The 24,514-nt window shown below is 32.9% G+C and overlaps 2 protein-coding genes across 3 annotated transcripts; both read left to right on the top strand.

Annotated features, from left to right (window-relative positions):
• The first annotated feature begins 349 nt into the window (after positions 1–349).
• LOC126770274 (allantoinase-like) lies at positions 350–14,259 on the top strand. 2 transcript variants are annotated; one of them, XM_050489572.1, is made up of 12 exons: positions 350–429; positions 511–698; positions 978–1,129; positions 1,479–1,593; positions 1,707–1,853; positions 1,930–1,993; positions 2,102–2,195; positions 2,507–2,720; positions 3,210–3,339; positions 3,611–3,816; positions 3,989–4,024; positions 13,810–14,259. In XM_050489572.1, exons 1-12 carry the CDS (start codon positions 390–392, stop codon positions 14,170–14,172), a joined length of 1,749 nt encoding a protein of 582 aa, XP_050345529.1. In that variant the 5' UTR covers positions 350–389; the 3' UTR covers positions 14,173–14,259. The 2 variants fall into 2 exon arrangements, with proteins under 2 accessions (XP_050345529.1, XP_050345528.1); XM_050489571.1 differs by lacking the exons at positions 350–429; positions 511–698; positions 978–1,129; ... (6 more) ...; positions 3,611–3,816; positions 3,989–4,024 and adding exons at positions 8,583–8,652; positions 8,733–8,923; positions 9,099–9,250; ... (5 more) ...; positions 12,247–12,376; positions 13,237–13,442 and having other exon boundaries at positions 13,774–14,259.
• Positions 14,260–15,426: 1,167 nt separating this feature from the next.
• Positions 15,427–24,364, top strand: LOC126770257 (nuclear pore complex protein Nup154). The gene is made up of 25 exons (XM_050489548.1): positions 15,427–15,619; positions 15,756–15,893; positions 15,979–16,135; positions 16,352–16,585; positions 16,923–17,104; positions 17,466–17,737; positions 17,822–17,953; positions 18,455–18,582; positions 18,728–18,919; positions 19,087–19,229; positions 19,391–19,562; positions 19,686–20,038; positions 20,350–20,488; positions 20,696–20,810; positions 20,935–21,091; positions 21,170–21,256; positions 21,382–21,569; positions 21,647–21,779; positions 21,883–21,976; positions 22,077–22,257; positions 22,343–22,574; positions 22,770–23,004; positions 23,092–23,212; positions 23,349–23,529; positions 24,149–24,364. The coding sequence occupies exons 2-25, from the start codon at positions 15,756–15,758 to the stop codon at positions 24,218–24,220; spliced, it is 4,038 nt and encodes a 1,345-aa protein (XP_050345505.1). The 5' UTR covers positions 15,427–15,619; the 3' UTR covers positions 24,221–24,364.
• The last annotated feature ends 150 nt before the right edge of the window (positions 24,365–24,514 follow it).

The raw sequence follows: 24,514 nt of genomic DNA, 5'->3' as shown, positions 1-24,514 counted from the left end.
AAGGACCTAATATTGAGCTTATTGAATATCGATACTGAGTTATTCTTAAGCATAGAAAATATTTAAAGTATGACGATGTAGCTGAAATGGCCTATTGAATAGAACGCGAAGATTTTTATGGAGTGTTAAAAACCTTTACCAAATTTACTTGAGCAGTAGGATTAAGAACAGGTCGTTGCCCACCTATGGTGAATTTACGGGCCTGTTTATATTCAAATTTTTTTAACCTTGAATCAAATTTTATTTTTTATATAGATATATCTGCGCCTATGTTATCTTAGGTCACGTGGCATTTTTTTGTATTACATATATAATACAATTTAATGTCACGATTCTATAAGAACCATCAGTAGGATATAGAGCGTGGTTAGAAGTAAACGTCGATAGCTATGTCGGCGTTATACATATTTATTTTAACGGCGCTTTTAGGTATTTAAATAAATAAAATGTTGTATATTACTGAATTGTGGGTACAGAATCGTGTACTGATTTTAATTTTTTTTTATTTAGTAGCAGAAATTTCGTGTAGAGGGTTCCAAGTAAAAAATCAAGCAAAACAGTTATTTCTTAGTCGTCGTGTAGTGACTGACTCCGGAGAATTTGATGGTGGTGTACTAGTGGACGAAGATGGAATTATTTCTGGAATATATACGCGGGAAACACTTAAAGGACTTAAATTTGACGGTGAAACCGTGCAGGTAAATAAAACAAAGACATTTTAGGTATAATGTTATCTTTAAACATAACTTAGAAAATTGTTCTTAATTTATGTATATATATTTAAACTACTGAACAGTACCGCGAGATCAGATTTATAGATCTAATGAATATATTTTATTTTCAGTTTAATGTTTTGTTTGAAAATATATTGTTGTTATTATAATTTTAATTTACTTACTGGCAAACATAATTATATTACAACATTTAGTAAAAATTTAATCTTCTTTCGATATTTCTGCGACAATAAATATTTAAAGGTAATAGATGGCGGCGAGTGGGCTTTAATGGCAGGGGTAGTTGACTCACATGTGCATGTCAATGAACCTGGCCGAACTTCATGGGAAGGATACGTGACAGCTACAAGGGCTGCTGCAGCAGGCGGCATCACTACACTTGTCGATATGCCTTTGTAAGAAAATAATGTATTTTATTTAGACCGCTAATTAAACTTACACAGACTACCCATAATTTCCTTAAGTTTATTAGATTAAATATAATTATTAATTTAAAATCCATCATAATTATTATCACTGAATATAAATGAATGCCGCAATTACATTACAATTACGTAAGAAGGCCATTATTATATGAAGGTCAAGAGCATCATCAAATATTGGTTGGCACAATACTTATTTAAGATGTATTGCCTGTTTAAAGCTATGTTCTTTTATGAATTGAACACAATTGAATTTATAAGATAAGATATTCGAAAGAAATATGTACACCAACAATTAAATTATCATTTTTGATCAAAATAGAAACTCATTTCCACCAACAACAACACTCGAAAATTTAAAAATAAAGGCTTCCACTGCAAGAGAGGAGGTTTACATAGACGTGGCATTTTGGGGAGGAATAATTCCGGGTAACGAGGTATGTTAATAAGAAATAAAATATTTATGAAGTAGATAGCTTCAGCATTCAATGTTAAAAATTTAAAAATCTGGGTATTCAAAATTTAATTCGTATTTATTGGTGACTTTTAGATGGAGCTACAAAATATGATCGAAGCAGGAGTTATCGGTTTTAAAGGGTATCTTATTGACAGCGGAATTACTGAGTTTCCCAATGTAGAAAAGGACGAACTAGATAACATTTTTTCTATTTTAAATGGATCTGACGTTGCAATGGCTGTAAGAAAAACTGACCTTGAATTTGTGTCTTTGTTAAATACCATTACAACTAACAATTCAAGTAATTTATTTTCAGTTTCATACCGAGTTACCGATTAGTGATAGTAATGATACTCAATGTGAAAATTGTGAAACTCCCGGTAAATATATATTTTTTATTTTGATTCCTTACATTTCGGTTAATATTTTGAACATTGTTTTAGGTATAATTCATTTTCTGTCAATTGATTATTTCTTTAAAATTACAGATCCAAATTTGTACAGCACGTACCTTGCATCCCATCCCCCGGAAATGGAGCTGAAAGCTGCATCATTACTAGCTAGTTATATTCCGAAATATGAGTAAGAATAATTTAGTGATTTTACCAAGCATCTGTTACGTTGATATTAATGAAAAACTTGACATGTATTAATAATGATCATCACAAAAATCTGATGATACTATTGTATATTTAATACCTTATGGTATAAGTTAAGTGCGGAAATGTATTTGGAGTAACATCTGAAATTTTACGAAACAAAAATATACGCCTTATGTTATTTATCAAATAAAATTCAAATGACTACTAAGCTATATACAAACATAACTAAAAAATCTAGGTAACTCAACTAATTTAGTTAGCATGTTTTAATGATTTCCTTGATGCTTGCAGTGTACACGTGCACGTCGTTCACGTGTCGGCCGAAGGCGTTATTCCAATATTAGAAGCGGCTCGAGAAGAAAGAATTAAGGCTGGTTCTAAGCGCTGGCGAGGTGGCGTAACTGCGGAGACCTGTCATCATTATCTGACTTTCAGTTCTGAGCAAATCCCTCCCGGACACACTGAGTTCAAGTGTTCGCCACCGATCAGAAATATCACAAACAAGGTATGTTCAACATTTATTTGGTGCACCTATCAGACTTTTGTCTTGAAACGTTCAAATATGTTAATCGTAACAACAGTTACATGTTGTTTTTGGTATTGGTTGAGATAATGAATACGAGACATATTAAAATACCTCTTTTACTTATTGATAACGTTTTTGTGACGTCAATCGTCTTTAAATTATTAAAAACAAATTATCTAAACTTAGAGCAACATATGAAATAATAATAAATCGTTGGTTATTATTTTTTTGTACATAAACAACCTATAATATGATTTTTTACTTTGCATTTCGATGCACAGGAAGCATTTTTTGTTAGCTGGTTACATTCCTGGAAATCATAATATATTTTCTAGAATCTTTTATATTTATTCATTGATTTTTAAGCTATGTACAGCTATTTTTAGAATATTTTTATTCAATATTTGTTTAAAATATATTATATATATAAAATAGTGTTAATATTTAAATGATTTATTTGTGCATTAGCTTCAACTATGGCAGTACATAAAAGAAAGAAGAATCGACTTAATAGCATCCGATCATTCTCCTTCCGTCGCTGCAATGAAAGGACCCAATTTTATGACCGCTTGGGGAGGAATTGCTTCTGTTCAATTTGGTAAGTAAATCAAGAATGAAAAAACACATAGAGACCTAACTAATTCTTTATATGGAATATTTTGATTTTTTCTAATTCGTGAAAGATATTCGAATCCGATTGACATGGTCTTTTCACATCATACAAGCGTATAATTTCAAGATATAGACAATGAATTTAATACATCAAAAGGCAAAATATTTAGTTTATATTTTACCTTAGGATCACTCTAGCGTTTGTCTGATTAAGGTAAAATACAATAGGTATGTTGTACAAAACTTAATATTCTCAGGACTATCTCTATTCTGGACGGAAGCAAAGGCTCGTGGGCTTAGTTTAAGTACAGTCAGTCACTACCTATCATCGGGCCCTGCGCATCTGGTTGGCTTACAGAACAGAAAAGGAACAATAAAGCCAGGTCTCGACGCTGACCTCGTGTTCTTCGACCCTGAGGCTTCGTTTGTCGTCACACCAGAAATAATATTTTACAAAAACAAGGTAATCTTGACAATAAACTACTACTATGTATCGTTTAAATCACGAGAATTCTGATTTGTGTTGGGATTAATATTGCACACAGATTGATAAAAATGTAGTAAAGATTAAATTCAATAAAATTCTTAATGTTATTATATTATAGTTTTATAATAAAAATCTGTTTATATTTCAGCTCAGTCCATATATGTATCGCGTGCTAACTGGCAAAGTCATGAAAACTTATGTGAGAGGTCAACTTGTATATACAGATGGAGCAGTATATGAAAAACCACAAGGACAACTATTAATTAATGATAATGTATTATTTAAATGATAAAATCTCGAAACAACCTGTATATGTCAAAATAGTGTAAAAAATAAATTTATATACCTACCCAATTACAACCCTTGTTTTTTTGAAAAAAGGATTAGATCATACTTTTTACGATTAAATTAAAGTTTTCGTTATTTTATTTATTTTAAGCATATATAGTATAAAATAATTATTATACTAAGACAAGTCTGTATAAGATAAATAGTTAATTGCAGTCGTCAATTGGGCTTGTCTTGCCTTCAAACAATTTGGTCTGCCTTAGATTCGGAAGTGTGCGGACCAACAATTCTCACATTGACGATACTCTACGGCAACGACTAACATCATGAGCTATACATTATGTAACATAACAATATTAGATTTAAACATCTGATTATATTAAAACTGTAAATGAAAAAAAATATATAGTTCTATATCAGTTGGATTAATATATGATATAATGGTTTTTGCGTGAAACCGAATAAAACAACTAAACAAATAAAATTACATCTTTAATTATTTTATATGTAATATAAGAATGGCAAAATCACATTAAGGGGTACAAATAACAAAAATATATCTTAAACTATGATACTAGTATAAAAGCGGTTTAAACTATATTTTTAATTTTTAATATAGGTAAAGAAAAAAAACGTAAAAATTTGATCCATGACAGTGAAACCGGATAGTTCCACAGATGATGATCTTGAAGAAAATATTGACATAAATCTAATCATTTGTACTGATTTATCTGCCAAACAGAAGAAATGATGACTATGTGTCTACATATGTATAGAGCTTACAAAATATATCACAATTATTTCATTTGTCACGATTGCATTAGTTGTCAGGCTGCCGTGTTGGCTGGGGGTAACTTTTACGACTGTTGATGATACCTATTAGTTTTTACCGCCAATAGGTTAATTATTAAAACATTTAATTTTGTTAACTCTAATGTATACTCTACTGTACCGTACTTGGCTAATATCTTTTGAGATCGACCGCCCGAGAGGCCGAAATCGGCCTGGAGGACTTTATTTATTAATACTTACACTTTTCTATGAGTTTGTTTAATAAGTTCGTGATTCAAGCATAGAATCTTTTTCATGTGGTTGGTACTGATACTCTTATGGGGACAATATGAATACACATTTGCACACCGTCATGTACATTTGTATAGTCATCATATATTTGATAACATTATCTATACTAATATTATACATGCGAAAGTAACTTGATATGTCTGTCTGTCTGTTACCCGTTTAAGGCTAAGCTACTAAACAGATTTTGATTAAATTTGGTAAGAAACAAGCTTGAAAACCAAGGAAGGACATAGGCTACGTTTTAATGCCTAACACGTGCCCACCCCCAACACACGGGCGAAGCCACGAGCGAAAACTATTTATGTATGATTATGTAATAGTTATTGCTTAAATTTATCAATGTTTTATCATATAAGGAGACAACATATGACAACATATTTTCTATGATAACCTTTTGTAGTTTTGTTAGGTTTTTATATAAAAATGTCGTATATTTTGATAATAAAAATATTGATTAATTATTCAAAACACTGTTATGGGGTTATCGCAACATTACAGTTGATTATGTTTGTTTTAAGAGTAAGGTAGGCCTTACTCTTAAAACAAACATAACAAAAATAATGCAAATTATTTTATTATTACTTAGATTAAATTAGTCTTATATAAATAAACTACGAACTACGAGTACTATAGTTTCACCTAAAATTGGACAGAAATAATTATCACATAGTTTCATTAATTCCTTAATAAGAAAATGTTTTTTTAAATCATAACTAACATTGCAGTTGTTAAGTTAAGTTAAGTTAATCTTTAAAAGTAATTTTTAAAAATATAAAATTAATTAATATTTTTTTGACTCCGAAGCACCAAAATTGAGAGAGATCAAACAGACACTAGCGGTTTTTTATATAAACTTATACGCTTCTAGTTGGATAGTTTGTAGACAAAACTAGTTTATACTGACTTTGCCCGATAAGGTCTTTGTTAGGCTTTTGTATCTTAATCATCAGCTCAAAATAACTTTTTAGAATGTGTTGAATGAATGCTCTATACTAACATAACATTGGCTGTGGTATTTTGAGGGTTATATCTTGATATTAGGTAATCAGCCGGTTATAACTAAGTATAAAATATTTATACCGCGTTCTTTTATTTATATACCAAAATATATATTATTTGTTTATTGAAAATATGTCTGGATAACGACGACAGGGCCCCGTATATCGCAGAACTAAGCAGGGGATCCCATCAATATAAAAGGAGAACAATTAGGAACTCATGCTCATGAAATTATATATGTATAAATTTTATATAAATCTTAAGCTAAATCTTCATAATTATTTATACATTGATTATAATTACAGTCTATCTAGTCATACTCAGTTTTACTGCTCGTAGGTATTGGAGATGTACTTATACGAACACGATTCAGAATCTTTTGCGTTTATTTATTTTCGCGTTTAGCAAATATGAAAAACTCATATGTGTCCGTAACAGATACATATGTTCAAATAAAACAGAGAGCGATGAAAGCATCTACAACAGGTAACAGGTAAGAATGATCTTATTGTTTGCGATATTATTGTAAGCGTTGTGAAACAAAAATGCTGGTTTGTTTGTATCGTTGATTTTTGACTTGTACATATAAGTCGTTATATCGTTGATTTTTGACTTATACATATAAGTCAAAAATCAACGATATAACATATTGAATAATGATCCTTAATACCCTCTTTTCCTTATTTCCATTCCATTTCATAGATTAAAATCAATGAACCTGTCAAGCTTCTTTTGACGCTTCTGATATTTTTCCAGCAGCAAATGATGGGCAGTTATGATTAAAAGTTAAATTGAGCCGAGATGGCCCAGTGGTAAGAACGCGTGAATCTTAACCGATGATCGTGGGTTCAAACCCGGGCAAGCACCACTGAATTTTCATGTGCTTAATTTGTGATTATAATTCATCTCGTGCTTTACGGTGAAGGAAAACATCGTGAGGAAACCTGCATGTGTCTAATTTCACTGAAATTCTGCCACATGTGTATTCCACCAACCCGCATTGGAGCAGCGTGGTGGAATAAGCTCCAAACCTTCTCCTCAAAAAGAGGAGAGGAGGCCTTTAGCCCAGCAGTGGGACATTCACAGGCTGTTACGGTATGATTAATTGCGTGTGAAAATGCAGTATGCGTCGTCAGTTAGGAGAACTTTTTTCATTCAATCACGTTTTCATAATTTGAATCTAATTTGGAATAGAATTCAATGAAGCAAAAAGTTTTTACGTAAACTGAACAAAAAGCAGCCGTAAAAAGGTTAAAAAGGTGAACGTTTATCAATATAAAATAGCCTTTAATTTAGGTATTGTTACGCATGCGTGCCTGCGTAATGGATGTGAATCTTAATTAATTTAGTCTTGATAATCGTAATAAAACATTGGATCAACTATTGTAATTATTTTCTCCACATATCATTTTTTGTATGTCTATCTTGGTTCAAACGTAAAACATTCGTTGATCTAGTGGCTGGTTTATAAGGTTTCAGGTTTCAGGTCCTGCCCAATGCCAGGAAGGGCCATTAATACGGTTTTATATGAAGAATTAAAATTACTTAAAAATAGTTTGACCCTAATAAATCTAAAAGAACAATGCATACGCCATGAATATGCTTTTCATGAATATTATGAATCAGAGTATACACTGGAAATTAATAAATAAAACACTAAATTATTAAGAAAGTGTGATTGTTAATAAAATGTATAAGATATTATAGTTATTATATATCCTCCTACTCCTTATTATATCCTCCTACGGCGTCGCTGCGGCGGTTGAAAAATATTCTCTATTCCATCTACCCCATTATCCGATGGGACGGCACAAAAATCCCATAAAATATCTATTCACCAATAATAAATAAAATTTAATTCATATTTTTATTTAAAACTTGTCGAGTACGAGATCACTTAGTCGCGCTACAGAATCAAGAACACGCGCAGAATCAAGTAAGCGCACGTGGCGCCAGCGAGCAGCGAAATGATAGATATTATATCGCTGTAAAGCCGCGGCTGATAGTTAACAAATATGTATGAATTTTAGCGTGATTTGTTTATTATATAATGATACATTTTTGGAATAATGTTCAAGTGGACACCAGATTCTTGCGCAATAATCCTCCCGTTTTAGTATGATATGTTAGTGGACAGTGGATGTTTGCGTTTTTTTTTAAATTTTGAAGTATATTAAAATATGGCATGTAAAAAAATCAGAGAAATAATGATGCGATCTAACGCTATGTATTTTGTAGTTGGTTATATGTAAATATTTACTTCGTGTGCATTCTTAAATTGGTTGTGTTATGAATAATTTTTAATAATAATAACTGTCACTTCGTATTAGAATTTAGTGTCACATTTCTACAAGAAGCCTCAGTAAGATAAAGAGCACGGATAGAAATAAACGTCGACAAATATGTCGGCGCTACATATATTTATTTTAACAACGTTTTTAGGTATTTAAATTTTATTTTCAAATACTACTGAGATGTTGGTACAAAATCCTGTATTTATTTTAATATTTTATTTTATTTAGTATCAGAAATATCGTGTAAAGGATTCTACTCAAAAAGTAAGTCAAGACAGTTATTTCTTAGTCGTCGAGTAGTGACAGACTCCGGAGAATTTGATGGTGGTGTGCTTGTGGACGAGAATGGAATTATCTCTGGAATATATACGCGGGAATCGATAGATGAACTTACGTCTGATGATGATTATACACTGCAGGTAAATAACGGATAGAGAGTTATGCCTTTATTTAATTAAATCTACTATTTTTAGTATTATAATTTTTACCATGTTATAGTCATTAAGATTTTCTATTTATTACTAAAGTATTTAAAAGATTTAGATTGGTATTCCGACAAATGATTCAAAGTTCTTTCAATTGTTTACTTTTTAGGTGATAGACGGCGGCGAGTGGGCTTTAATGGCAGGAGTAGTCGATTCACATGTGCATGTCAATGAACCTGGTCGAACTTCGTGGGAAGGATACGTGACAGCTACGAAGGCTGCTGCAGCAGGCGGCATCACTACTCTTGTTGATATGCCTTTGTGAGAATATGAAACATACACAGACTATACAATATCCTTAAATTCATATGACTCTAATAACATTCAATCAGAATTGTATATAATTTTCCTAGCTTACTTGCCCAACGTACGTTTATTATTTATAAAGTTTATTACGTTAATCATTAACCAAAATATTCGAAAAAATAATACTTTAATTCAAAGCAATGAAATAGCGGCTTACAATTGTAACATTTGTAAAAGTCTCTAGACATCTATGTCAACTGAATTATTTTCTACATATGTACATAAAATCTTTGCAACTCTACTTTAAATTGCAAGTATAGAAATTATAGTTAGTAATCTAGTTGTATCCGTAATTCGTATCCGTAACAGCCAATGTCCCACTGCTGGGCTAAAGGCCTCCTCTCCTCTTTTTGAGGAGAAGGTTTGAGCTTATTCCACCACGCTGCTCCAATACGGGTTGGTAGAATACACATGTGGCAGAATTTCAGTGAAATATTTTATTATATATTGTATGTTATCGTAAAAATAAAAAAATAAATACATTTCGTGTCTAGTAGAACAATTGCAGTACTTAAGTTCTAATAGATTTATAGATCTCGTGATGATCGACTCATCGTATTTTTCGTATAATAGATAGTAAGTTCATAGATAGATTAGCACTTCTTTTTTTTACTTCACTTCAAGTGTCATACATAAAAGAAAATAAAAATTATAAGTTAAGCATCGTAAAATAGTTATGGGCACAGTACGATGTAAGATCGATTACTTGTCTAATGCTTTATACTTAGTTACTTACGATTCTTTTCTAGATTTTGAAACATAAAAAATAATATGATTATAACTAAATTTTGAAACAAACATTTATGTACGTTTGTATAGACTTATACATTTCTCTTTCTAAAGTTAAATAAGGCAGGCGAGTATATCGACTTCGCTAAAAGTATGAATCAGTCCTTACACCGTCAACAGCCCATTACCCTTCTAATCAGAATAAGGCAAAACAAAATGATGCTTGGTGCATGGTGAATGATGCTAGGCAGCTAGAATGACTGATGAGTGTGTGTGACCTACCAAGACGAGCTCACACAAAACCTTAACACAAGCTTTAATATACTTATATACGTAGGTACTATAAAATATAAATAAAGTTATAAATTCATTAATTACATTCGAAATTTTAATAAATGATACTTTTTTTAAATAGAAACTCATTTCCACCAACAACATCAGTAGAAAATTTAAAAGTAAAAGCGTCCTCTGCAAGAGAGGAAGTTTACATAGACGTGGCATTTTGGGGAGGAATCATTCCGGGCAACGAGGTATGTTGATAAGAAATAAAATATCTATGAAGTAGATAGCTTCAGCGTTCAATGTTAATAATATTAAAAAGTGGGTACTCAAAATCTAATTTGTATTTATTGGTGACTTTTAGATGGAGCTACAAAATATGATCGAAGCAGGAGTCATTGGTTTTAAGGCGTATCTTATTGACAGCGGAATTACAGAGTTTCCCAATGTAGAAAAGGACGAACTTGATAACATTTTTTCTACTTTAAATGGATCTGACATTGTTATAGCTGTAAGAAAAAATTACCTTGAATTTGTTTCTTTGTTAAGAACCATAAGAAATAACGAGTCAAGTGTCAGCATAACAATCAGTAATTTGTTTACAGTTCCATACCGAGTTACCGATTAGTGCCAGTGATGATGATACTCAATGTGAAAAATGTGACCGTCCTGGTAAATATACGTTCTCATTACCTTTTTTTATTTGATATCTAGATTTATCAATACAATTTTATCATAAGAGATCTTGATTGTTGCTGTTATTAATGACTCTTATATTTCTGTTTAATTACAGATCCAAATTTGTACAGCACGTACCTCGCATCCCATCCTCCGGAAATGGAACTCAAAGCTGCATCATTACTAGCTAGTTATATTCCGAAATATGAGTGAGTTTTTTTTGTAAATTTTAACAGAGTATTTGTTTTTTTACTGTCTTAAATTATAGACACCAAATAATAAAATATAATAATGAACTAGCAATAATTATAATACTTATAACTTGTTAAATAATGAAGACCAGATTATATAAAACCATCGCATTATATAAAATTATCTTGATGCTTGCAGTGTGCACGTGCACGTCGTTCACGTGTCGGCCGAAGGCGTCATTCCAATATTAGAAGCGGCTCGAGAAGAAAGAATTAAGGCTGGTTCTAAGCGCTGGCGAGGTGGCGTAACTGCGGAGACCTGTCATCACTATCTGACTTTAAGTTCTGAGCAAATCCCTCCCGGACACACTGAGTTCAAGTGTTCGCCACCGATCAGAAATATCACAAACAAGGTACGATCATCGTCATCATCATCAACAGTCTTGTTATGTTTAAATTTGAGAATCGCACTGTTACAACGGTTACATAATAGTTATTCTGATTTTTTACTATATTATTAAGATTGCCTCGTTGGTAGAGGTCCTGGGTTCAATTCCCGGGTCGGGAGTTATTGAGTTTTTCTTTCAGAAAATCTCAGTAGCAGCCCGGGGTATGAAAGTTGGAAGTGTGTACACTCCCGTGCCTCGGAAAGCACGTAAAGCCGTTGGTCCTGCGCCAGAACTCTTTCCGGTCGTGTCGGATTGCCTCCCCATCGGATTATGAGAGCTAGGGAATAGAGAGTGCACCTGTGCTTGCACACACACTTATGCACTATAATTTGTCCTGCGCAGTTGGCTAATCTCTCTTGAGACTGGCAGCCGTGGCCGAAATCGGTCTGGAGGACCTTATATTACTTAAAACTTTCAATTTGACCAAATTCAAATACAAATACTGACAAAGTGTGAAAGTAATCCTTTTGATAAAATAAATCTCCCATAGACAAATTACGTCGTAAAAAGATAAGAAGAATCATGATATTATCGTGAAAAAAATATATTTTTTATTTTATTTAGAAGCTACAAATTAGATATACATTAATTACGTAATTAATACAGAGTTTTTTTTTTGTTTTAGCAACGACTATGGCAGTACATACAAGAACGAAGAATCGACTTAATAGCATCCGATCATTCTCCTTCCGTCGCTACAATGAAGGGATCCAATTTCATGACCGCTTGGGGAGGAATTGCTTCTGTTCAATTTGGTAAGTAAATCGTCACTTTGATACAGTTCTATGTTTTCTGACCACAAGCGTTATTTGCTTTTATTGATATTCTATAGGTGTAGACATTTTTTTTCTTATTTTATGGTTTTGTTATTTTTCGATTTTAAGTATAATGTATACGATAATACGTTAAAAAAATTAAGTATCAATCATACATAATATTTTATTTTATTCAAATCGGTCCTCTTGTTTTTATGTGAACGAATAAATGAACAGACAATTACAATTTAGTAATAAAATATCAAAATTTTGAATTTTTAAAACTTAGAGTACCGAGCAACAGTAGCAGAGTTGTGGAAATTGCGAACACAATCGATAATTAAAAAAAAAAAAACAACTAAAAAAAACAAATTCAAACATTCCCATAAATAACAGCCAAGACTTACTAAAAATAACGCAACATAACAAGATAAAAAGAAAAAAAACTTATACGAAAAAGACTTAAACACGATAATTTCATGTTAAATGTTTTTTTTTTTTAATGTATAGGCTAGCGCTTGACTGTTATCACACCTGATGAAAAGTGAGATACAGTCTAAGATGGAGCGCGCTTGCCTATGTAAAACTATAACAATCAATGAATGAAACCTTATTATTTATTTACTGTTATTCATCTTCGTAACATAATAAAGTTGGTGCTCTAAGACGATCACCCATCCATATATAGTAATTTTAATCATGGCGAAATTGAAAACTAATTATGTCCAAAGTATTTTATTGAAATTCTAAATGTTATTTCATACATCCGAAAAATAAACAACAACCTTAGGATCACTCTAGCGTTTGTCTGATTAAGGTAAAATACAATAGGTATGTTGTACAAAACTTAATATCCTCAGGACTATCTCTATTCTGGACGGAAGCAAAGGCTCGTGGGCTTAGTTTAAGTACAGTCAGCCACTACCTATCATCAGGCCCTGCGCATCTGTGTGGCTTGCAGAACAGAAAAGGAACAATAAAGCCCGGTCTCGACGCTGACCTCGTATTCTTCGACCCTGAGGCTTCCTTTGTCGTCACACCAGAAATAATATTTTATAAAAACAAGGTATTTACAACTGTAATCTACGTACACTAGTTATTGTTATCAAATATCAAAAGAATATTTTTTTATAATATGAATTAATTTAATGAATTGTTTTTTTTTTGTCGTTGCGAATTGTTACTTTCTGTACTTGATAAGAAATAAAAGAATAATTATGTTTGGGCATATGTATGTTTTAGTAATTTAAAATAGAGGCAACTTAAAATTTTAAAAAAATATTTAAAATTTTAGTAGGTAATGTTCTAAATTTAAATTTCAATATCACTAGCGAAGTGCAAAATTAATTATGATAAGTATATAATTTTTTTATTTTAAATTTCTGTTTGTATTTCAGCTAAGTCCATATATGTATCGGGTGCTAACTGGCAAGGTCAGGAAAACTTATTTGAGAGGTCAGCTCGTGTATACAGATGGAAATGTGTTTGAAAAACCGCAAGGACAGCTGTTAATAAATTATACTGCGTTGTTTAACATAACAGATACAACTAACCTAAAAATACCGAAAGGGTATCTGCTAAGAAATAATAATATGTTCCCGAATAATAGAAACATCGCCATCCAAAAGAAACCCCAAGGAGATCTGCTAAGCAATGACAATGAGTTGCCGAACACTAGAAGCGTCAGCGGCCTAATTACACCACAGTTACAGTTGTTAATAAATGATAATGTATTGTTTGATACTACAACCGCAGTTCCAATTATGTCACGCCGACTATTTCGAAAATATCTCTAAACACATTTTATTCATCACGACCATAAATATTTTATAATTGATGAACTTTATTGAAAAATAAACCTGATTATGATATTACAAGACAAATCATATACTATCATTTTCAAAAAAATTAAGACGTTAAAGATGGAATTATATAGAACGTACTTATTGGTTTTCTTTTGACATATTCAAAGGCAAATCGTTAATCGTTTTTACTTATTTATATTAACGATCTCAACGGACGCAAATATTGAAATGTAATCACAATAAAAAGCAGATGCTTTTTTATATTTATTATTAATAGGATAACAAATATTGTATGGTAGCACTCAACAGCTCATTTGATTAATATAAGAAAAAAAATACCTAACGATACTTAAAATTTAACTACCAACCCATATATAACATATCTAATATCAATTCAAATTATTAGTTAAGCAATTCATTTCACGTTGAAATGATTGTATAAATCATGAGTATCCAACTTATAAATTGTTCGGTATTATTTGGGAATAATGAGTTAAATAATTATTAACAATCATTTAATTTTATGATATTGATATAGATTATGTATTCGGAGGGGTACAATTCCCAGATTTTGATTATTTCCTAAGTACATAACAATACTAACTGATGATTTTTATTTTTTCTCTTTTCTAGTACACACTAGATCTACGCTATTTGAGCGCAAAATATTCTGCCAACGTCACGTATAAAATAGATGACATATATGATATGACATTTTTCGATTTCAAATTTTGAATCGTTTAATAATGATGAGTGAAAACTATGTAATTCTACAGTAGATATTTAGAGCAATATTATAATTAAATAAAATAATTATTTCATTGTGTTGAATATAATATAAATATACATATAATATAAAAATACAATAATAATTTTAATTTATTTCTTACCATAAATTTAATTAAATATTTAATAAATGGTAAGGAAACTAATCTCAAAAGAAATTTCATGTTTACAGGACGTTGGATATCAGAGATACTATCTGGTAGCTTCTTTGATAATATAAATATACATATAATATAAAAATACAATAATAATTTTAATTTATTTCTTACCATAAATTTAATTAAATATTTAATAAATGGTAAGGAAACTAATCTCAAAAGAAATTTCATGTTTACAGGACGTTGGATATCAGAGATACTATCTGGTAGCTTCATTGATAGCTCTAACGAACCATAGAGTTGACATCAAACTTCGGCTGCATAAACTACGAACATTATTAATTATCTATCATTAATATAAAGTATTGTCTATGCTTGAGCGCAACGATCGCTGCAATTCAAAAAGAAAGGTTTCTGTTAAATAAAAGAAGTACATACGTTAATAAATTTAATATTTTTATAGGATATAATAATTATGCGACAAATGTTAAGCTAAAAATAAGCTATTCCAAATTAGTTATTAATAATTATTAAGAAGAGAGAAACATATTAAGGTAAGTTTTGTGTATCTTGAATTTGACATTTAAATTCAAAATTATTTTGACAGTGAAAGATAACTAACCTATATTACACAATTACAATAATATTTAAAAAAACTTTATTCCTGTTATATGCGTATACAATTTTTAGATGCCAAGTGCTATAAGTGATACTGAGAGACCAAGACAGCCAGACGCTCCAAAAATGCAACTCGAATGTTTAGAACTTGCTGGATGCACTTTGGATCGGTACATAAATGCCGACAATTCCCGCCCTTCGTTTCTAGAGGTTTGTTTTAAGTGTTTTTTACAAAACACAGTAAAATGTAGACTATTTTTTGAAAAAACACCTAGCTTAATATTTTTATGAATAGATAACCGGCATAGCTGCTCAAGGGACTCCAACATGCAGTGGTCTAAACGCCGGAGACTACAGAAATTTATCAGCGTTACTCAATCATCCAAACTTATCACAACTGAAGATATTGAATAAAGTCCCATTGCCACCTGAAATCATGGAACATTTTGCTCGTATCCTTTACAATCATGTAGATTGTACATATTAAGCATTACTAAAACTAAATCAATATAAAGTTTAATAAAATTTTTAATAAAAGTAGTTAAGGGAATACCTTACTAAATATACTCAAATAGATATATATTATATATGTATAGAATATACTTCAAAATATCTTTATTAATTATCTCTAAAATAATGACAATTTTACACCTTATGAAATATACTAGATATGCAATGCCATTGTCTAATGGGCGTCTTTCCAGAAATCAGTAGAGTATGGCTAGCTATAGATAGTAATATCTATGTATGGGCCTTTGAACATGGTAGCGATGTGGCCTACTTTGATGGCCTGGGTGAAACCATTGTCAGTGTTGGACTAGTTAAGCCTAAACCAGGAGTTTTTCAAAATTTTGTTAGATATTTATTAGTATTAACAACAACAGTAGAGATAGTTGTATTAGGTAAGTTAATTTAGAACAATATACTTCTGTTGCTTTATATATATAAGATCCATTCATTTAAATTTGTCAGTCCTATAGTGATTAATGATATAAGATTTATTTCTTTTTTCATCCAATTAGGATCTCAAACATTTAACCATCATTTTCTAAGGATAGTTTTTTTAATTGCTGCAAACTATACTTGTCCCCATGGTCTTTTAAACTGAAATAGATGTGATATATTTTTATATAAGATTGAATATACAATCTTATACAAAAATGTAGCACAAGAAACAGAATTTCTTAGTTTGATAAATTATTGGTTCCAATAAATTATACTATAATATATCTATTTTAGGGGTCACATTTTCAAGTAGTAAACAGGATGGAACTGCAGAGTTTGAAGAAATACATTTAGTTCCAGAGCCAGTTTTTGTTCTACCAACAGATGGTGTATCTATGTTGTGTGTTAAATCTACTTCAAAAGGTCGCATATTTATGGGAGGCAAAGACGGTTGTTTATATGAAATTACATATCAGGTAGGATTATTGTTTCAAATAATAAAATAATAGAATTAATATAGTGTTTAGTGAATAGAAGACATGAATCTTAGTTTAGGATTGTATGTTTAAATCTGATTGCACATGCATTAGTTTTATTTATTATTTATCTCTCGTTTATCATTATAGGAAAATTTTTAAATAAACATGCAAAATTCTGATACATATCTACCCATCTTGATATCGTAGAGTAGTGTGGTCTAATAAGCTCTGAAAATCTTTAACTGTACTGGAGGGTATTACCCAGCAATAACACATTTTAACAACTGATATCTGTAAGAGTGCTTATATATTTTTGATGAATAAATCATCATATTGATGTCTATAATAATATTTTCAGGCACAATTAGGATGGTTTGGTAAACACTGTAAGAAAGTCAATCATTCCACAAGCGCTTTGTCATTTTTGGTTCCTTCGTTCCTCAATGCGGCCTTATATGATGAAGATCCCATAGTTAAGATTGAAGTGGATAACTCTCGGCATATATTGTATACATTGAGTGAAAAGGGATGTATAGAGGTATTTGATTTAGGGAATGATGGTGAAGATTTGAGTAAAGTGGTCAAATTATCTCAAGGGAAAATAGTATCTTTGGCAATGGACATTGTAAAGTAAGTTGTAAATATTGAGTACTTGCCTAAGTCTTTGACTATTAACAAATTCTATGTACATGTAATATTGTCATAACATTTAAGGACACTAGAAGCAATTAATTTCAAACCAGTAATATCAATATCAGCAGTTGAGGAATCTGAATCAGATCATCTTAATCTGGTAGCTGTTACACAAACTGGTGCAAGACTGTATTTTAGTGCTGGAAGTGGAGAGTAAGATATTTTGCATTATCTTTTTAGTTTTTTTTTATATGAAATTTATATACCTACCTTATGCATAATGATAAATAGATATTAAAAGTTTGTCACATTATAACTACTTAAATGTCTGTTTTTACTAATTTTTTTTATTTTAGCACTTTGCTAATTGTAAATATTTTAAGTGTTTATGAAGTATTAAGTTATTCACTAGTAAAAGTGATTTAGTAGTAATAGTAGCCTCCTGTTAAAGAAAATGTTTGGAGGTATATCTACAACAGTCCAGTTTAGATTCGAAGTTGTGTCCAAATGTGCATTGGACACAATTTTATTAATTTTTTTAATATTTTTATATATTTATTTTTAAATAAGTAGTAAAAGTATTGACATAAAAACTTGAAATGTTTAAAATATATTAATAAAAAAATTTGTTCTAATTTATTTATAGAAAAGATAAAATGAATAATATTTATTGGAAATTTGTGTATGAGATTTATCATATATATTATTTTTTAGTTCAAATCAAGGACAAGCTCAAAGACCTCAATACTTAACATTACTCCATGTGAGATTGCCACCAGGATTCACGCCTAATGCTTCTGTACTAAAACCTAAGCAAGTGCACAGTGCTGTTTATGATAACGGTAGGACATTCTATTTTATTTATGTCTGTTTTCTCTAAAGAACTAACCTAAACAGAAAAAGTTTTTTAAAACTCAACCTCTTCATTACAAAAATAAATAAAATAAAATTGATTTCTGACACATTTTTAATGAATATCTCTCGCAGGCACCCTGGTGATGGTGTGCTCGGCGGGCGGTGGTGAGGCAGAGTCGCTGTGGTGTCTGTCGCGCGCGCTGCCGGCCGCTGGCTTCAGCGAGGCTCACACAGTGCTGGCGCTGGACGGGCCTGCCTGGGCGCTCACCGCCCTGCCGCTAGTGCAGCGGGACCACCTCTCGCCGGCACTGCTCGCTAAGAAAGGTCAAATTATGTATCTGCTCTCATACACTGTACCTCTTAAGTCCAGTGATGCTAAAATGATCGAATCTTAATATATAATTAATTTATATCGAGATGGCATGGAACCAAATATTATTAATACTTTAGTGAACATGTGTGATATATGTATGTATGTAATATACGAACAGAAGTGTGGTCGTCGTCTCGCTGGGCGGTGGTGAGTGCGTGGGGCGCGGCGCTGCTGTCGGCGGGCGCGGCGCCGGACCTGCTGCGGACTCTCCTGCGGGACTATCGCGGCCCCGATGCGCAGCCTGTTAAGGATATGTTTCAGGTATTCATTTTGAAACAATTACTACAATTATTGTATTATTTATTGCTGTACAAATGTTTGCTATACATAACTTTTTATTCAAAGTTCACATGAAATATGAGCAAGATCGATTTATATTAATAAATTGCATAAAAGTCATTTAATGTATGAAATGCTTTCAGCTTAATGGAGCAGATCAGGCCTGTGCTTGTGCTCTGTACTTAGCATGTGAAGACAATTCCAGCGGGGACTTGTCGATTAGTGAGTGGGCCGCCAGAGCATTCTTCCTCTATGGCAGTCAGGTCGCACCCGCGCCCTTTTTCCCTCAAACTTCACAAGTACAATCTTCAATTGGTAAATATATTTAATTTTAAATAAATGATGCTATTTATTTAGTTGAAAATTATGAATTTACTTATCTTATTTTTTTTATCTGGTAAGTACTCAAATTTGTTAATGTAAAGTAATTTTTTTAAGGATCACCCAAATTCTCACCACGACAAGTGTCAACACCAATGTCGACTAGGCCTCAAGACCAACTCAGACAATTAAATCAGTCCTACCAACAAGCACAAATAAATCAATCTATGGGGATGCCTAACCAATCCTTAATGCCACAAACATTCCAGCAAAACATGATGAGCCCAACTCCATTCAATCAGTCCTCATTCATGGGTAACGTAACACAGCAACGAAGAGACAATTTCCCTATCCAGGTGGAATATACTGCTAAACACAATGGCTTGTATATCTACGTGGGAAGAATTCTTAGTCCCATTTGGAACTTGAATTGTGTTACAAAATCGATGACGCCGGACAATAAAGAATTTGTAAGTATTCAATATTTGTTAAAACAAAAACTTATTAAATATACTTAAATATTTGGAAAGTTAATAATTTTGTTAGATAAAATCGTACACAAAGGTTGTTTAGATCAAATCCTGCAACTGAATTGTATATATATCAATTTAATTAAAATTTCGCACACAGTTATAGTGCCGGCGACGATACAATCTAGAAAACTAACTATTGTAATTTGTTCAAAATGGATTCCAAATAAATTATTTCTGAATTACTTTGATTTCTTTTTGAATTTGATCTGACTTTCACCAATTTTTATAATAATTAAAATTTGTTCAAGATGTCCAGTAAAGTGACGGGAGAAGATTGTGCATACATAGTGAAGAAATTGCAACGCGTGGCGGCGTTTATACAGCGAGTTGTTGCTCCTCCTCACACAGAGGAACAAGCGTCGTTGCATGCTTTGAAACTTTTTATTAGTATGTATTTAAAAGTAATATTAATATTAATGATATAAAGGAGACTAATAGTAAACTTGTACTTATTGATCTTTGAAAATAAATTATACATACATAGTTTTAATTGTAATACAATTGAATTAATATTCATAGTAATACTATAGTAATATCTATTTAGGATGCTAAGAAAATACCAACAGAAAATACATTTTTTATGTAATGTTTCAGCTATGGCAATTGAAATGTTGAGCCTGTGGAAAGTTCTTTGCGAACACCAATTTCACCTAATAGCCGCCAGTCTCCCTCCTGAGCAGCAAATTGCGTTACAAGCGGCTAGCTATAGGTAAGTCTTATCCCAATGCTTTGTAACAAGACATTGAGTTATTATTATTAATCTCGCATTAAAATAGTGAATGAAATGTTTTTGTTTACTTAAGTGATCTCTATGAAATTAATATTATTTTCAGAGAGTTACTTGTGGGTGGACAGGAAGTTGCATGTCTGTTACTCGGCTCCCTCGTGGCTGGCTACTTACGAGATAATGCTTCTGTTGACGGTATTTCGCAAAAGTTGAGACAGCTGTGTCCAACACTATACAGACAAGAAGATGCTACATGTTCTAAAGTTAATACTTAATGTTAATGCTTTATTTTAATTATTTGTTATAATGGAATATTTCTAATGATTTTTATTATCTTTTAGGCAAACGAACTTTTGATATTTGCAAAACAACAAAAAAATCCAGCAGAGCGTGAAGAAATGCTCCAACAGGCACTAAAATTGTGTAAGGTACTAATGCCAATTTTGTTTACTTTACTAATATACTCTTTAATAAACAATTCTTAAAGAATGTCAACTAAGCGCTAAAATAATTGATTTAATATATTTTTTTAAATGATCATCTACATTTTCAGGATGTAGCCCCAAACGTGAATCTGCCACTGGTGTGTTCGAAACTAGTGTCAGTTGGTTATTACTCTGGCGTGGTGGAACTATGCGTCACCTGCGCGAGCAAACTCGACCCACAGGATAAAGCTTTATATTACTACAAGAGCGACCAGCCCTCACAAGATAGAGAAGGACAATTAACTTATTATAGAAGGCATATATATATATATATTTACCTAATATTTATATCAAATAAAAAATTACTATTAATAATAATAAATATCATTTCAGGATGGAAATATACCGTGAAGTATGCAGTGCTTTAGAGCGTCTATATGAGCGTAGTGCGGAAGCTACCAGTAATAGCTCTTCTTCGACTTCGGACGCTCTACATACAATTTCGCCTGCAGATGCCAATTATCAGGTACTACAAATTACTTGTCATGTCTATATTAATTTCAATCGACCATTTAATTTAATATATTCTATTTTTTACGCAATAATAAACGTTTATATATTTATTTCAGGGGAGAAAACTCGTCTGGGATTGCCTTTGTCGTGACGACGAACTATTGCATGTCGCCGTTTATGAGTGGCTCGTTTCTAAAAACTTGGGTTCAGGTACTGCCTTCATTTATATATTAATTTTTTTTGTATTTATTTTATTCAATAAAAAAAAAATTGTAATCGACATAATTTAACAAAAAAAAAATGTATACAGAATTGCTGTCTCTGAATGGCGCGCCGCCCGCGTCCCTGCGCACGTACTTGACGGCGGCCGCGCGACAGGCGCCCGCCGCCGCCGCGCTGCACCTGCTGGACCTGCTGTGGAAGGTGCTGGAGAAAGCGGGCGACCACCTCGCCGCCGCGCACGTGCTCGAGGGGCTCGCCACCAAGCCCGGGTGAATATTTATAATAATATAATTTATACGTAACATGAATGATGTGGAGTGGTCCGCGGTGACTGTATCGTGCACGGGCGAGCAGGACGGGCGCGACGCTGGCGCAGCGCATGTCGTGGGTGTCGGCGGGCGTGGTGTGCGTGCGCGGGGCGGGCGCGCGCGCGGCGGGCGGCGCCGAGCTGCTGCGGCGCCTGGAGGAGGCGGCGGAGGTGGCGCGCGTGCAGGCCGCCGTGCGCGCCGCGCTGCGCTCGTCCGCCGCGCACGCGCCCGCGCTGCTGCTGCAGCGGCTGGACGACGAGCTGCTCGAGATCACGCAGGTCTATACTTTACCCTATCACGCTTTTTTTTTTCTTTGTGGATACTGTCATTTCCTAAGATATTGTCGAATGTGACAAAATTTCTAAACATATTTTATATCTTTTTTAAATACATAAAAGTTTGCTGTTCACTTAGATTTTCAAGTGTTTGCAGATTCGCTTTATTTCATATATTTGTACGATTTCTATTTGTAGCTTTATGAAGAATACGCGGACCGTTTCAACCTATGGGAGTGTAAGCTGGCAATAGTGCAATGCTCCGGCCACAACGACGCTCTGTTAGTCGAGAACATCTGGAGTAATATTTTGGCGGAAGCCGAAGTAGCGTCCCGCAATTTGGCGACGCCCGACGAGAGGCTCTCCTCTGTCCTAGGCAAACTTACTACTTTAGGACGGGAATATGTTAACACTGGACACTGTTTCCCATTGTGTAAGTTTTATATAATAAGTAAAAATATAGTTGTGTTTAAAGTTGAATTCTATATTTATGTGGTAATGAGTGTTTTTTGCTTAACAGATTTTATCGTTCGTCAATTAGAAATAATGAGCTGCAAGTTACAATCCGAAAAGAGTATGGTATTTAGAGCCGTACTAAACATTGGCGTTTCCTTGGAACAAGTTTTGGATATTTATATAAAGTAAGTCGTTGATAGTGAAGTATTCTTTAACATATTCTTGTGGAGAATTGTTTCGAAAAAGTGTGAAATTATGCCACGACTACAGCACGTGCGAAAGTTTATCGCTTCGGTGTAAACACGAGCGATTCGTTCGCAGACTGGTGAGCGTGAACGAGCGCGTGTGGCTGGGCTGCGGCGACGAGTCGCACGTGTGCGCGGCGGCGGCGCTGCTGCTGGCGGCCGCGCGCGCCGAGCTGGCGCCGCTGTCGCCCGCGCTGCGCCGCCGCGGGCTCGCGCGCTGCAAGGACCTGCACGAGGCCGCGCTCTCCGCGCTGCAGGTACGTGCGCAGCCCGTGCTGCACTAGTCGAGCGGGGTACGCACCAGGCCCGTGACGAGCGAGCTGAAGTACGCAGCTAGACTACGATTCTCGACTGAAGTCGCTCTACGACTTAGTGCAGATACCGTCAGATTAAAAAAAGATTAGTACTTATTTGTAGATTTTTAGATGTTGATAGTACTTGATGGGAAATAAACTATAACATATATAGACATTAGGTAAATTCGTATTATATTGAACCGTAGATTATAATAATAAGGAAAGAAAACTAATTTTAGAAATCAAATTAGGTACTTCATTTTCAATTTTTTTGTCTATCGTTTTTCCATGTTGAATTTACTAACAATCTCTGTATCAAAGGCGAAGATAAAATTAAAATATTTTTTTAAAACCACGTTACATAGAAATCGCTAAAAATACTGTTAAGTTTAGGTGTAAAGCTTAAGAACGCCAGCGCAATATCCTTTCGATTTTAGTAAATTGATAATATCCCCCTCGTATTGTGCGCATTGTCGTGTATGAACTTGAAGACGTATACAAATTCCACGCCAAGTATACATCTTACTCTACTATCTTACTGCTCTGTGAGAAGTTTTGAATGATAATTTTTTTTTTACAGAGTCGACCGAACACTCAACATCTCATTGATAAGCTGTCAGTGGCGCAGGCACATTTAGATCGTATGGATTAATAATTTTGGCGTTTCGATTCTTAAAGCACTCGGGAAACTAACTAAAAAATTAATTTAGCCCTATAAATTTGCTGCTTTAACGGATCTTTTAAAATAAAACTAAGTTGACATCATAAATTTGTTATTTATATTGTTAAATGCTATTACAGTACAATTCATAGAAGTTCATATTTTTTTATATCAAATATTTTACATAATGGTAAATTCATTGAATTACAGTGTATGTTCAGGATGGCAGTGACTGATAAATTAATATTATTATTTAATTCCCTTAGTCTAAGTGCTATATACATT

The sequence above is a fragment of the Nymphalis io genome, chromosome 8, assembly GCF_905147045.1.
Source record: "Nymphalis io chromosome 8, ilAglIoxx1.1, whole genome shotgun sequence".
In the NCBI taxonomy this organism is placed as follows: Eukaryota; Metazoa; Arthropoda; class Insecta; order Lepidoptera; family Nymphalidae; genus Nymphalis; species Nymphalis io.
The sequence above is the reverse complement of the archived record's forward strand: the minus strand, read 5'-3'. Positions and strand labels throughout refer to the sequence as shown.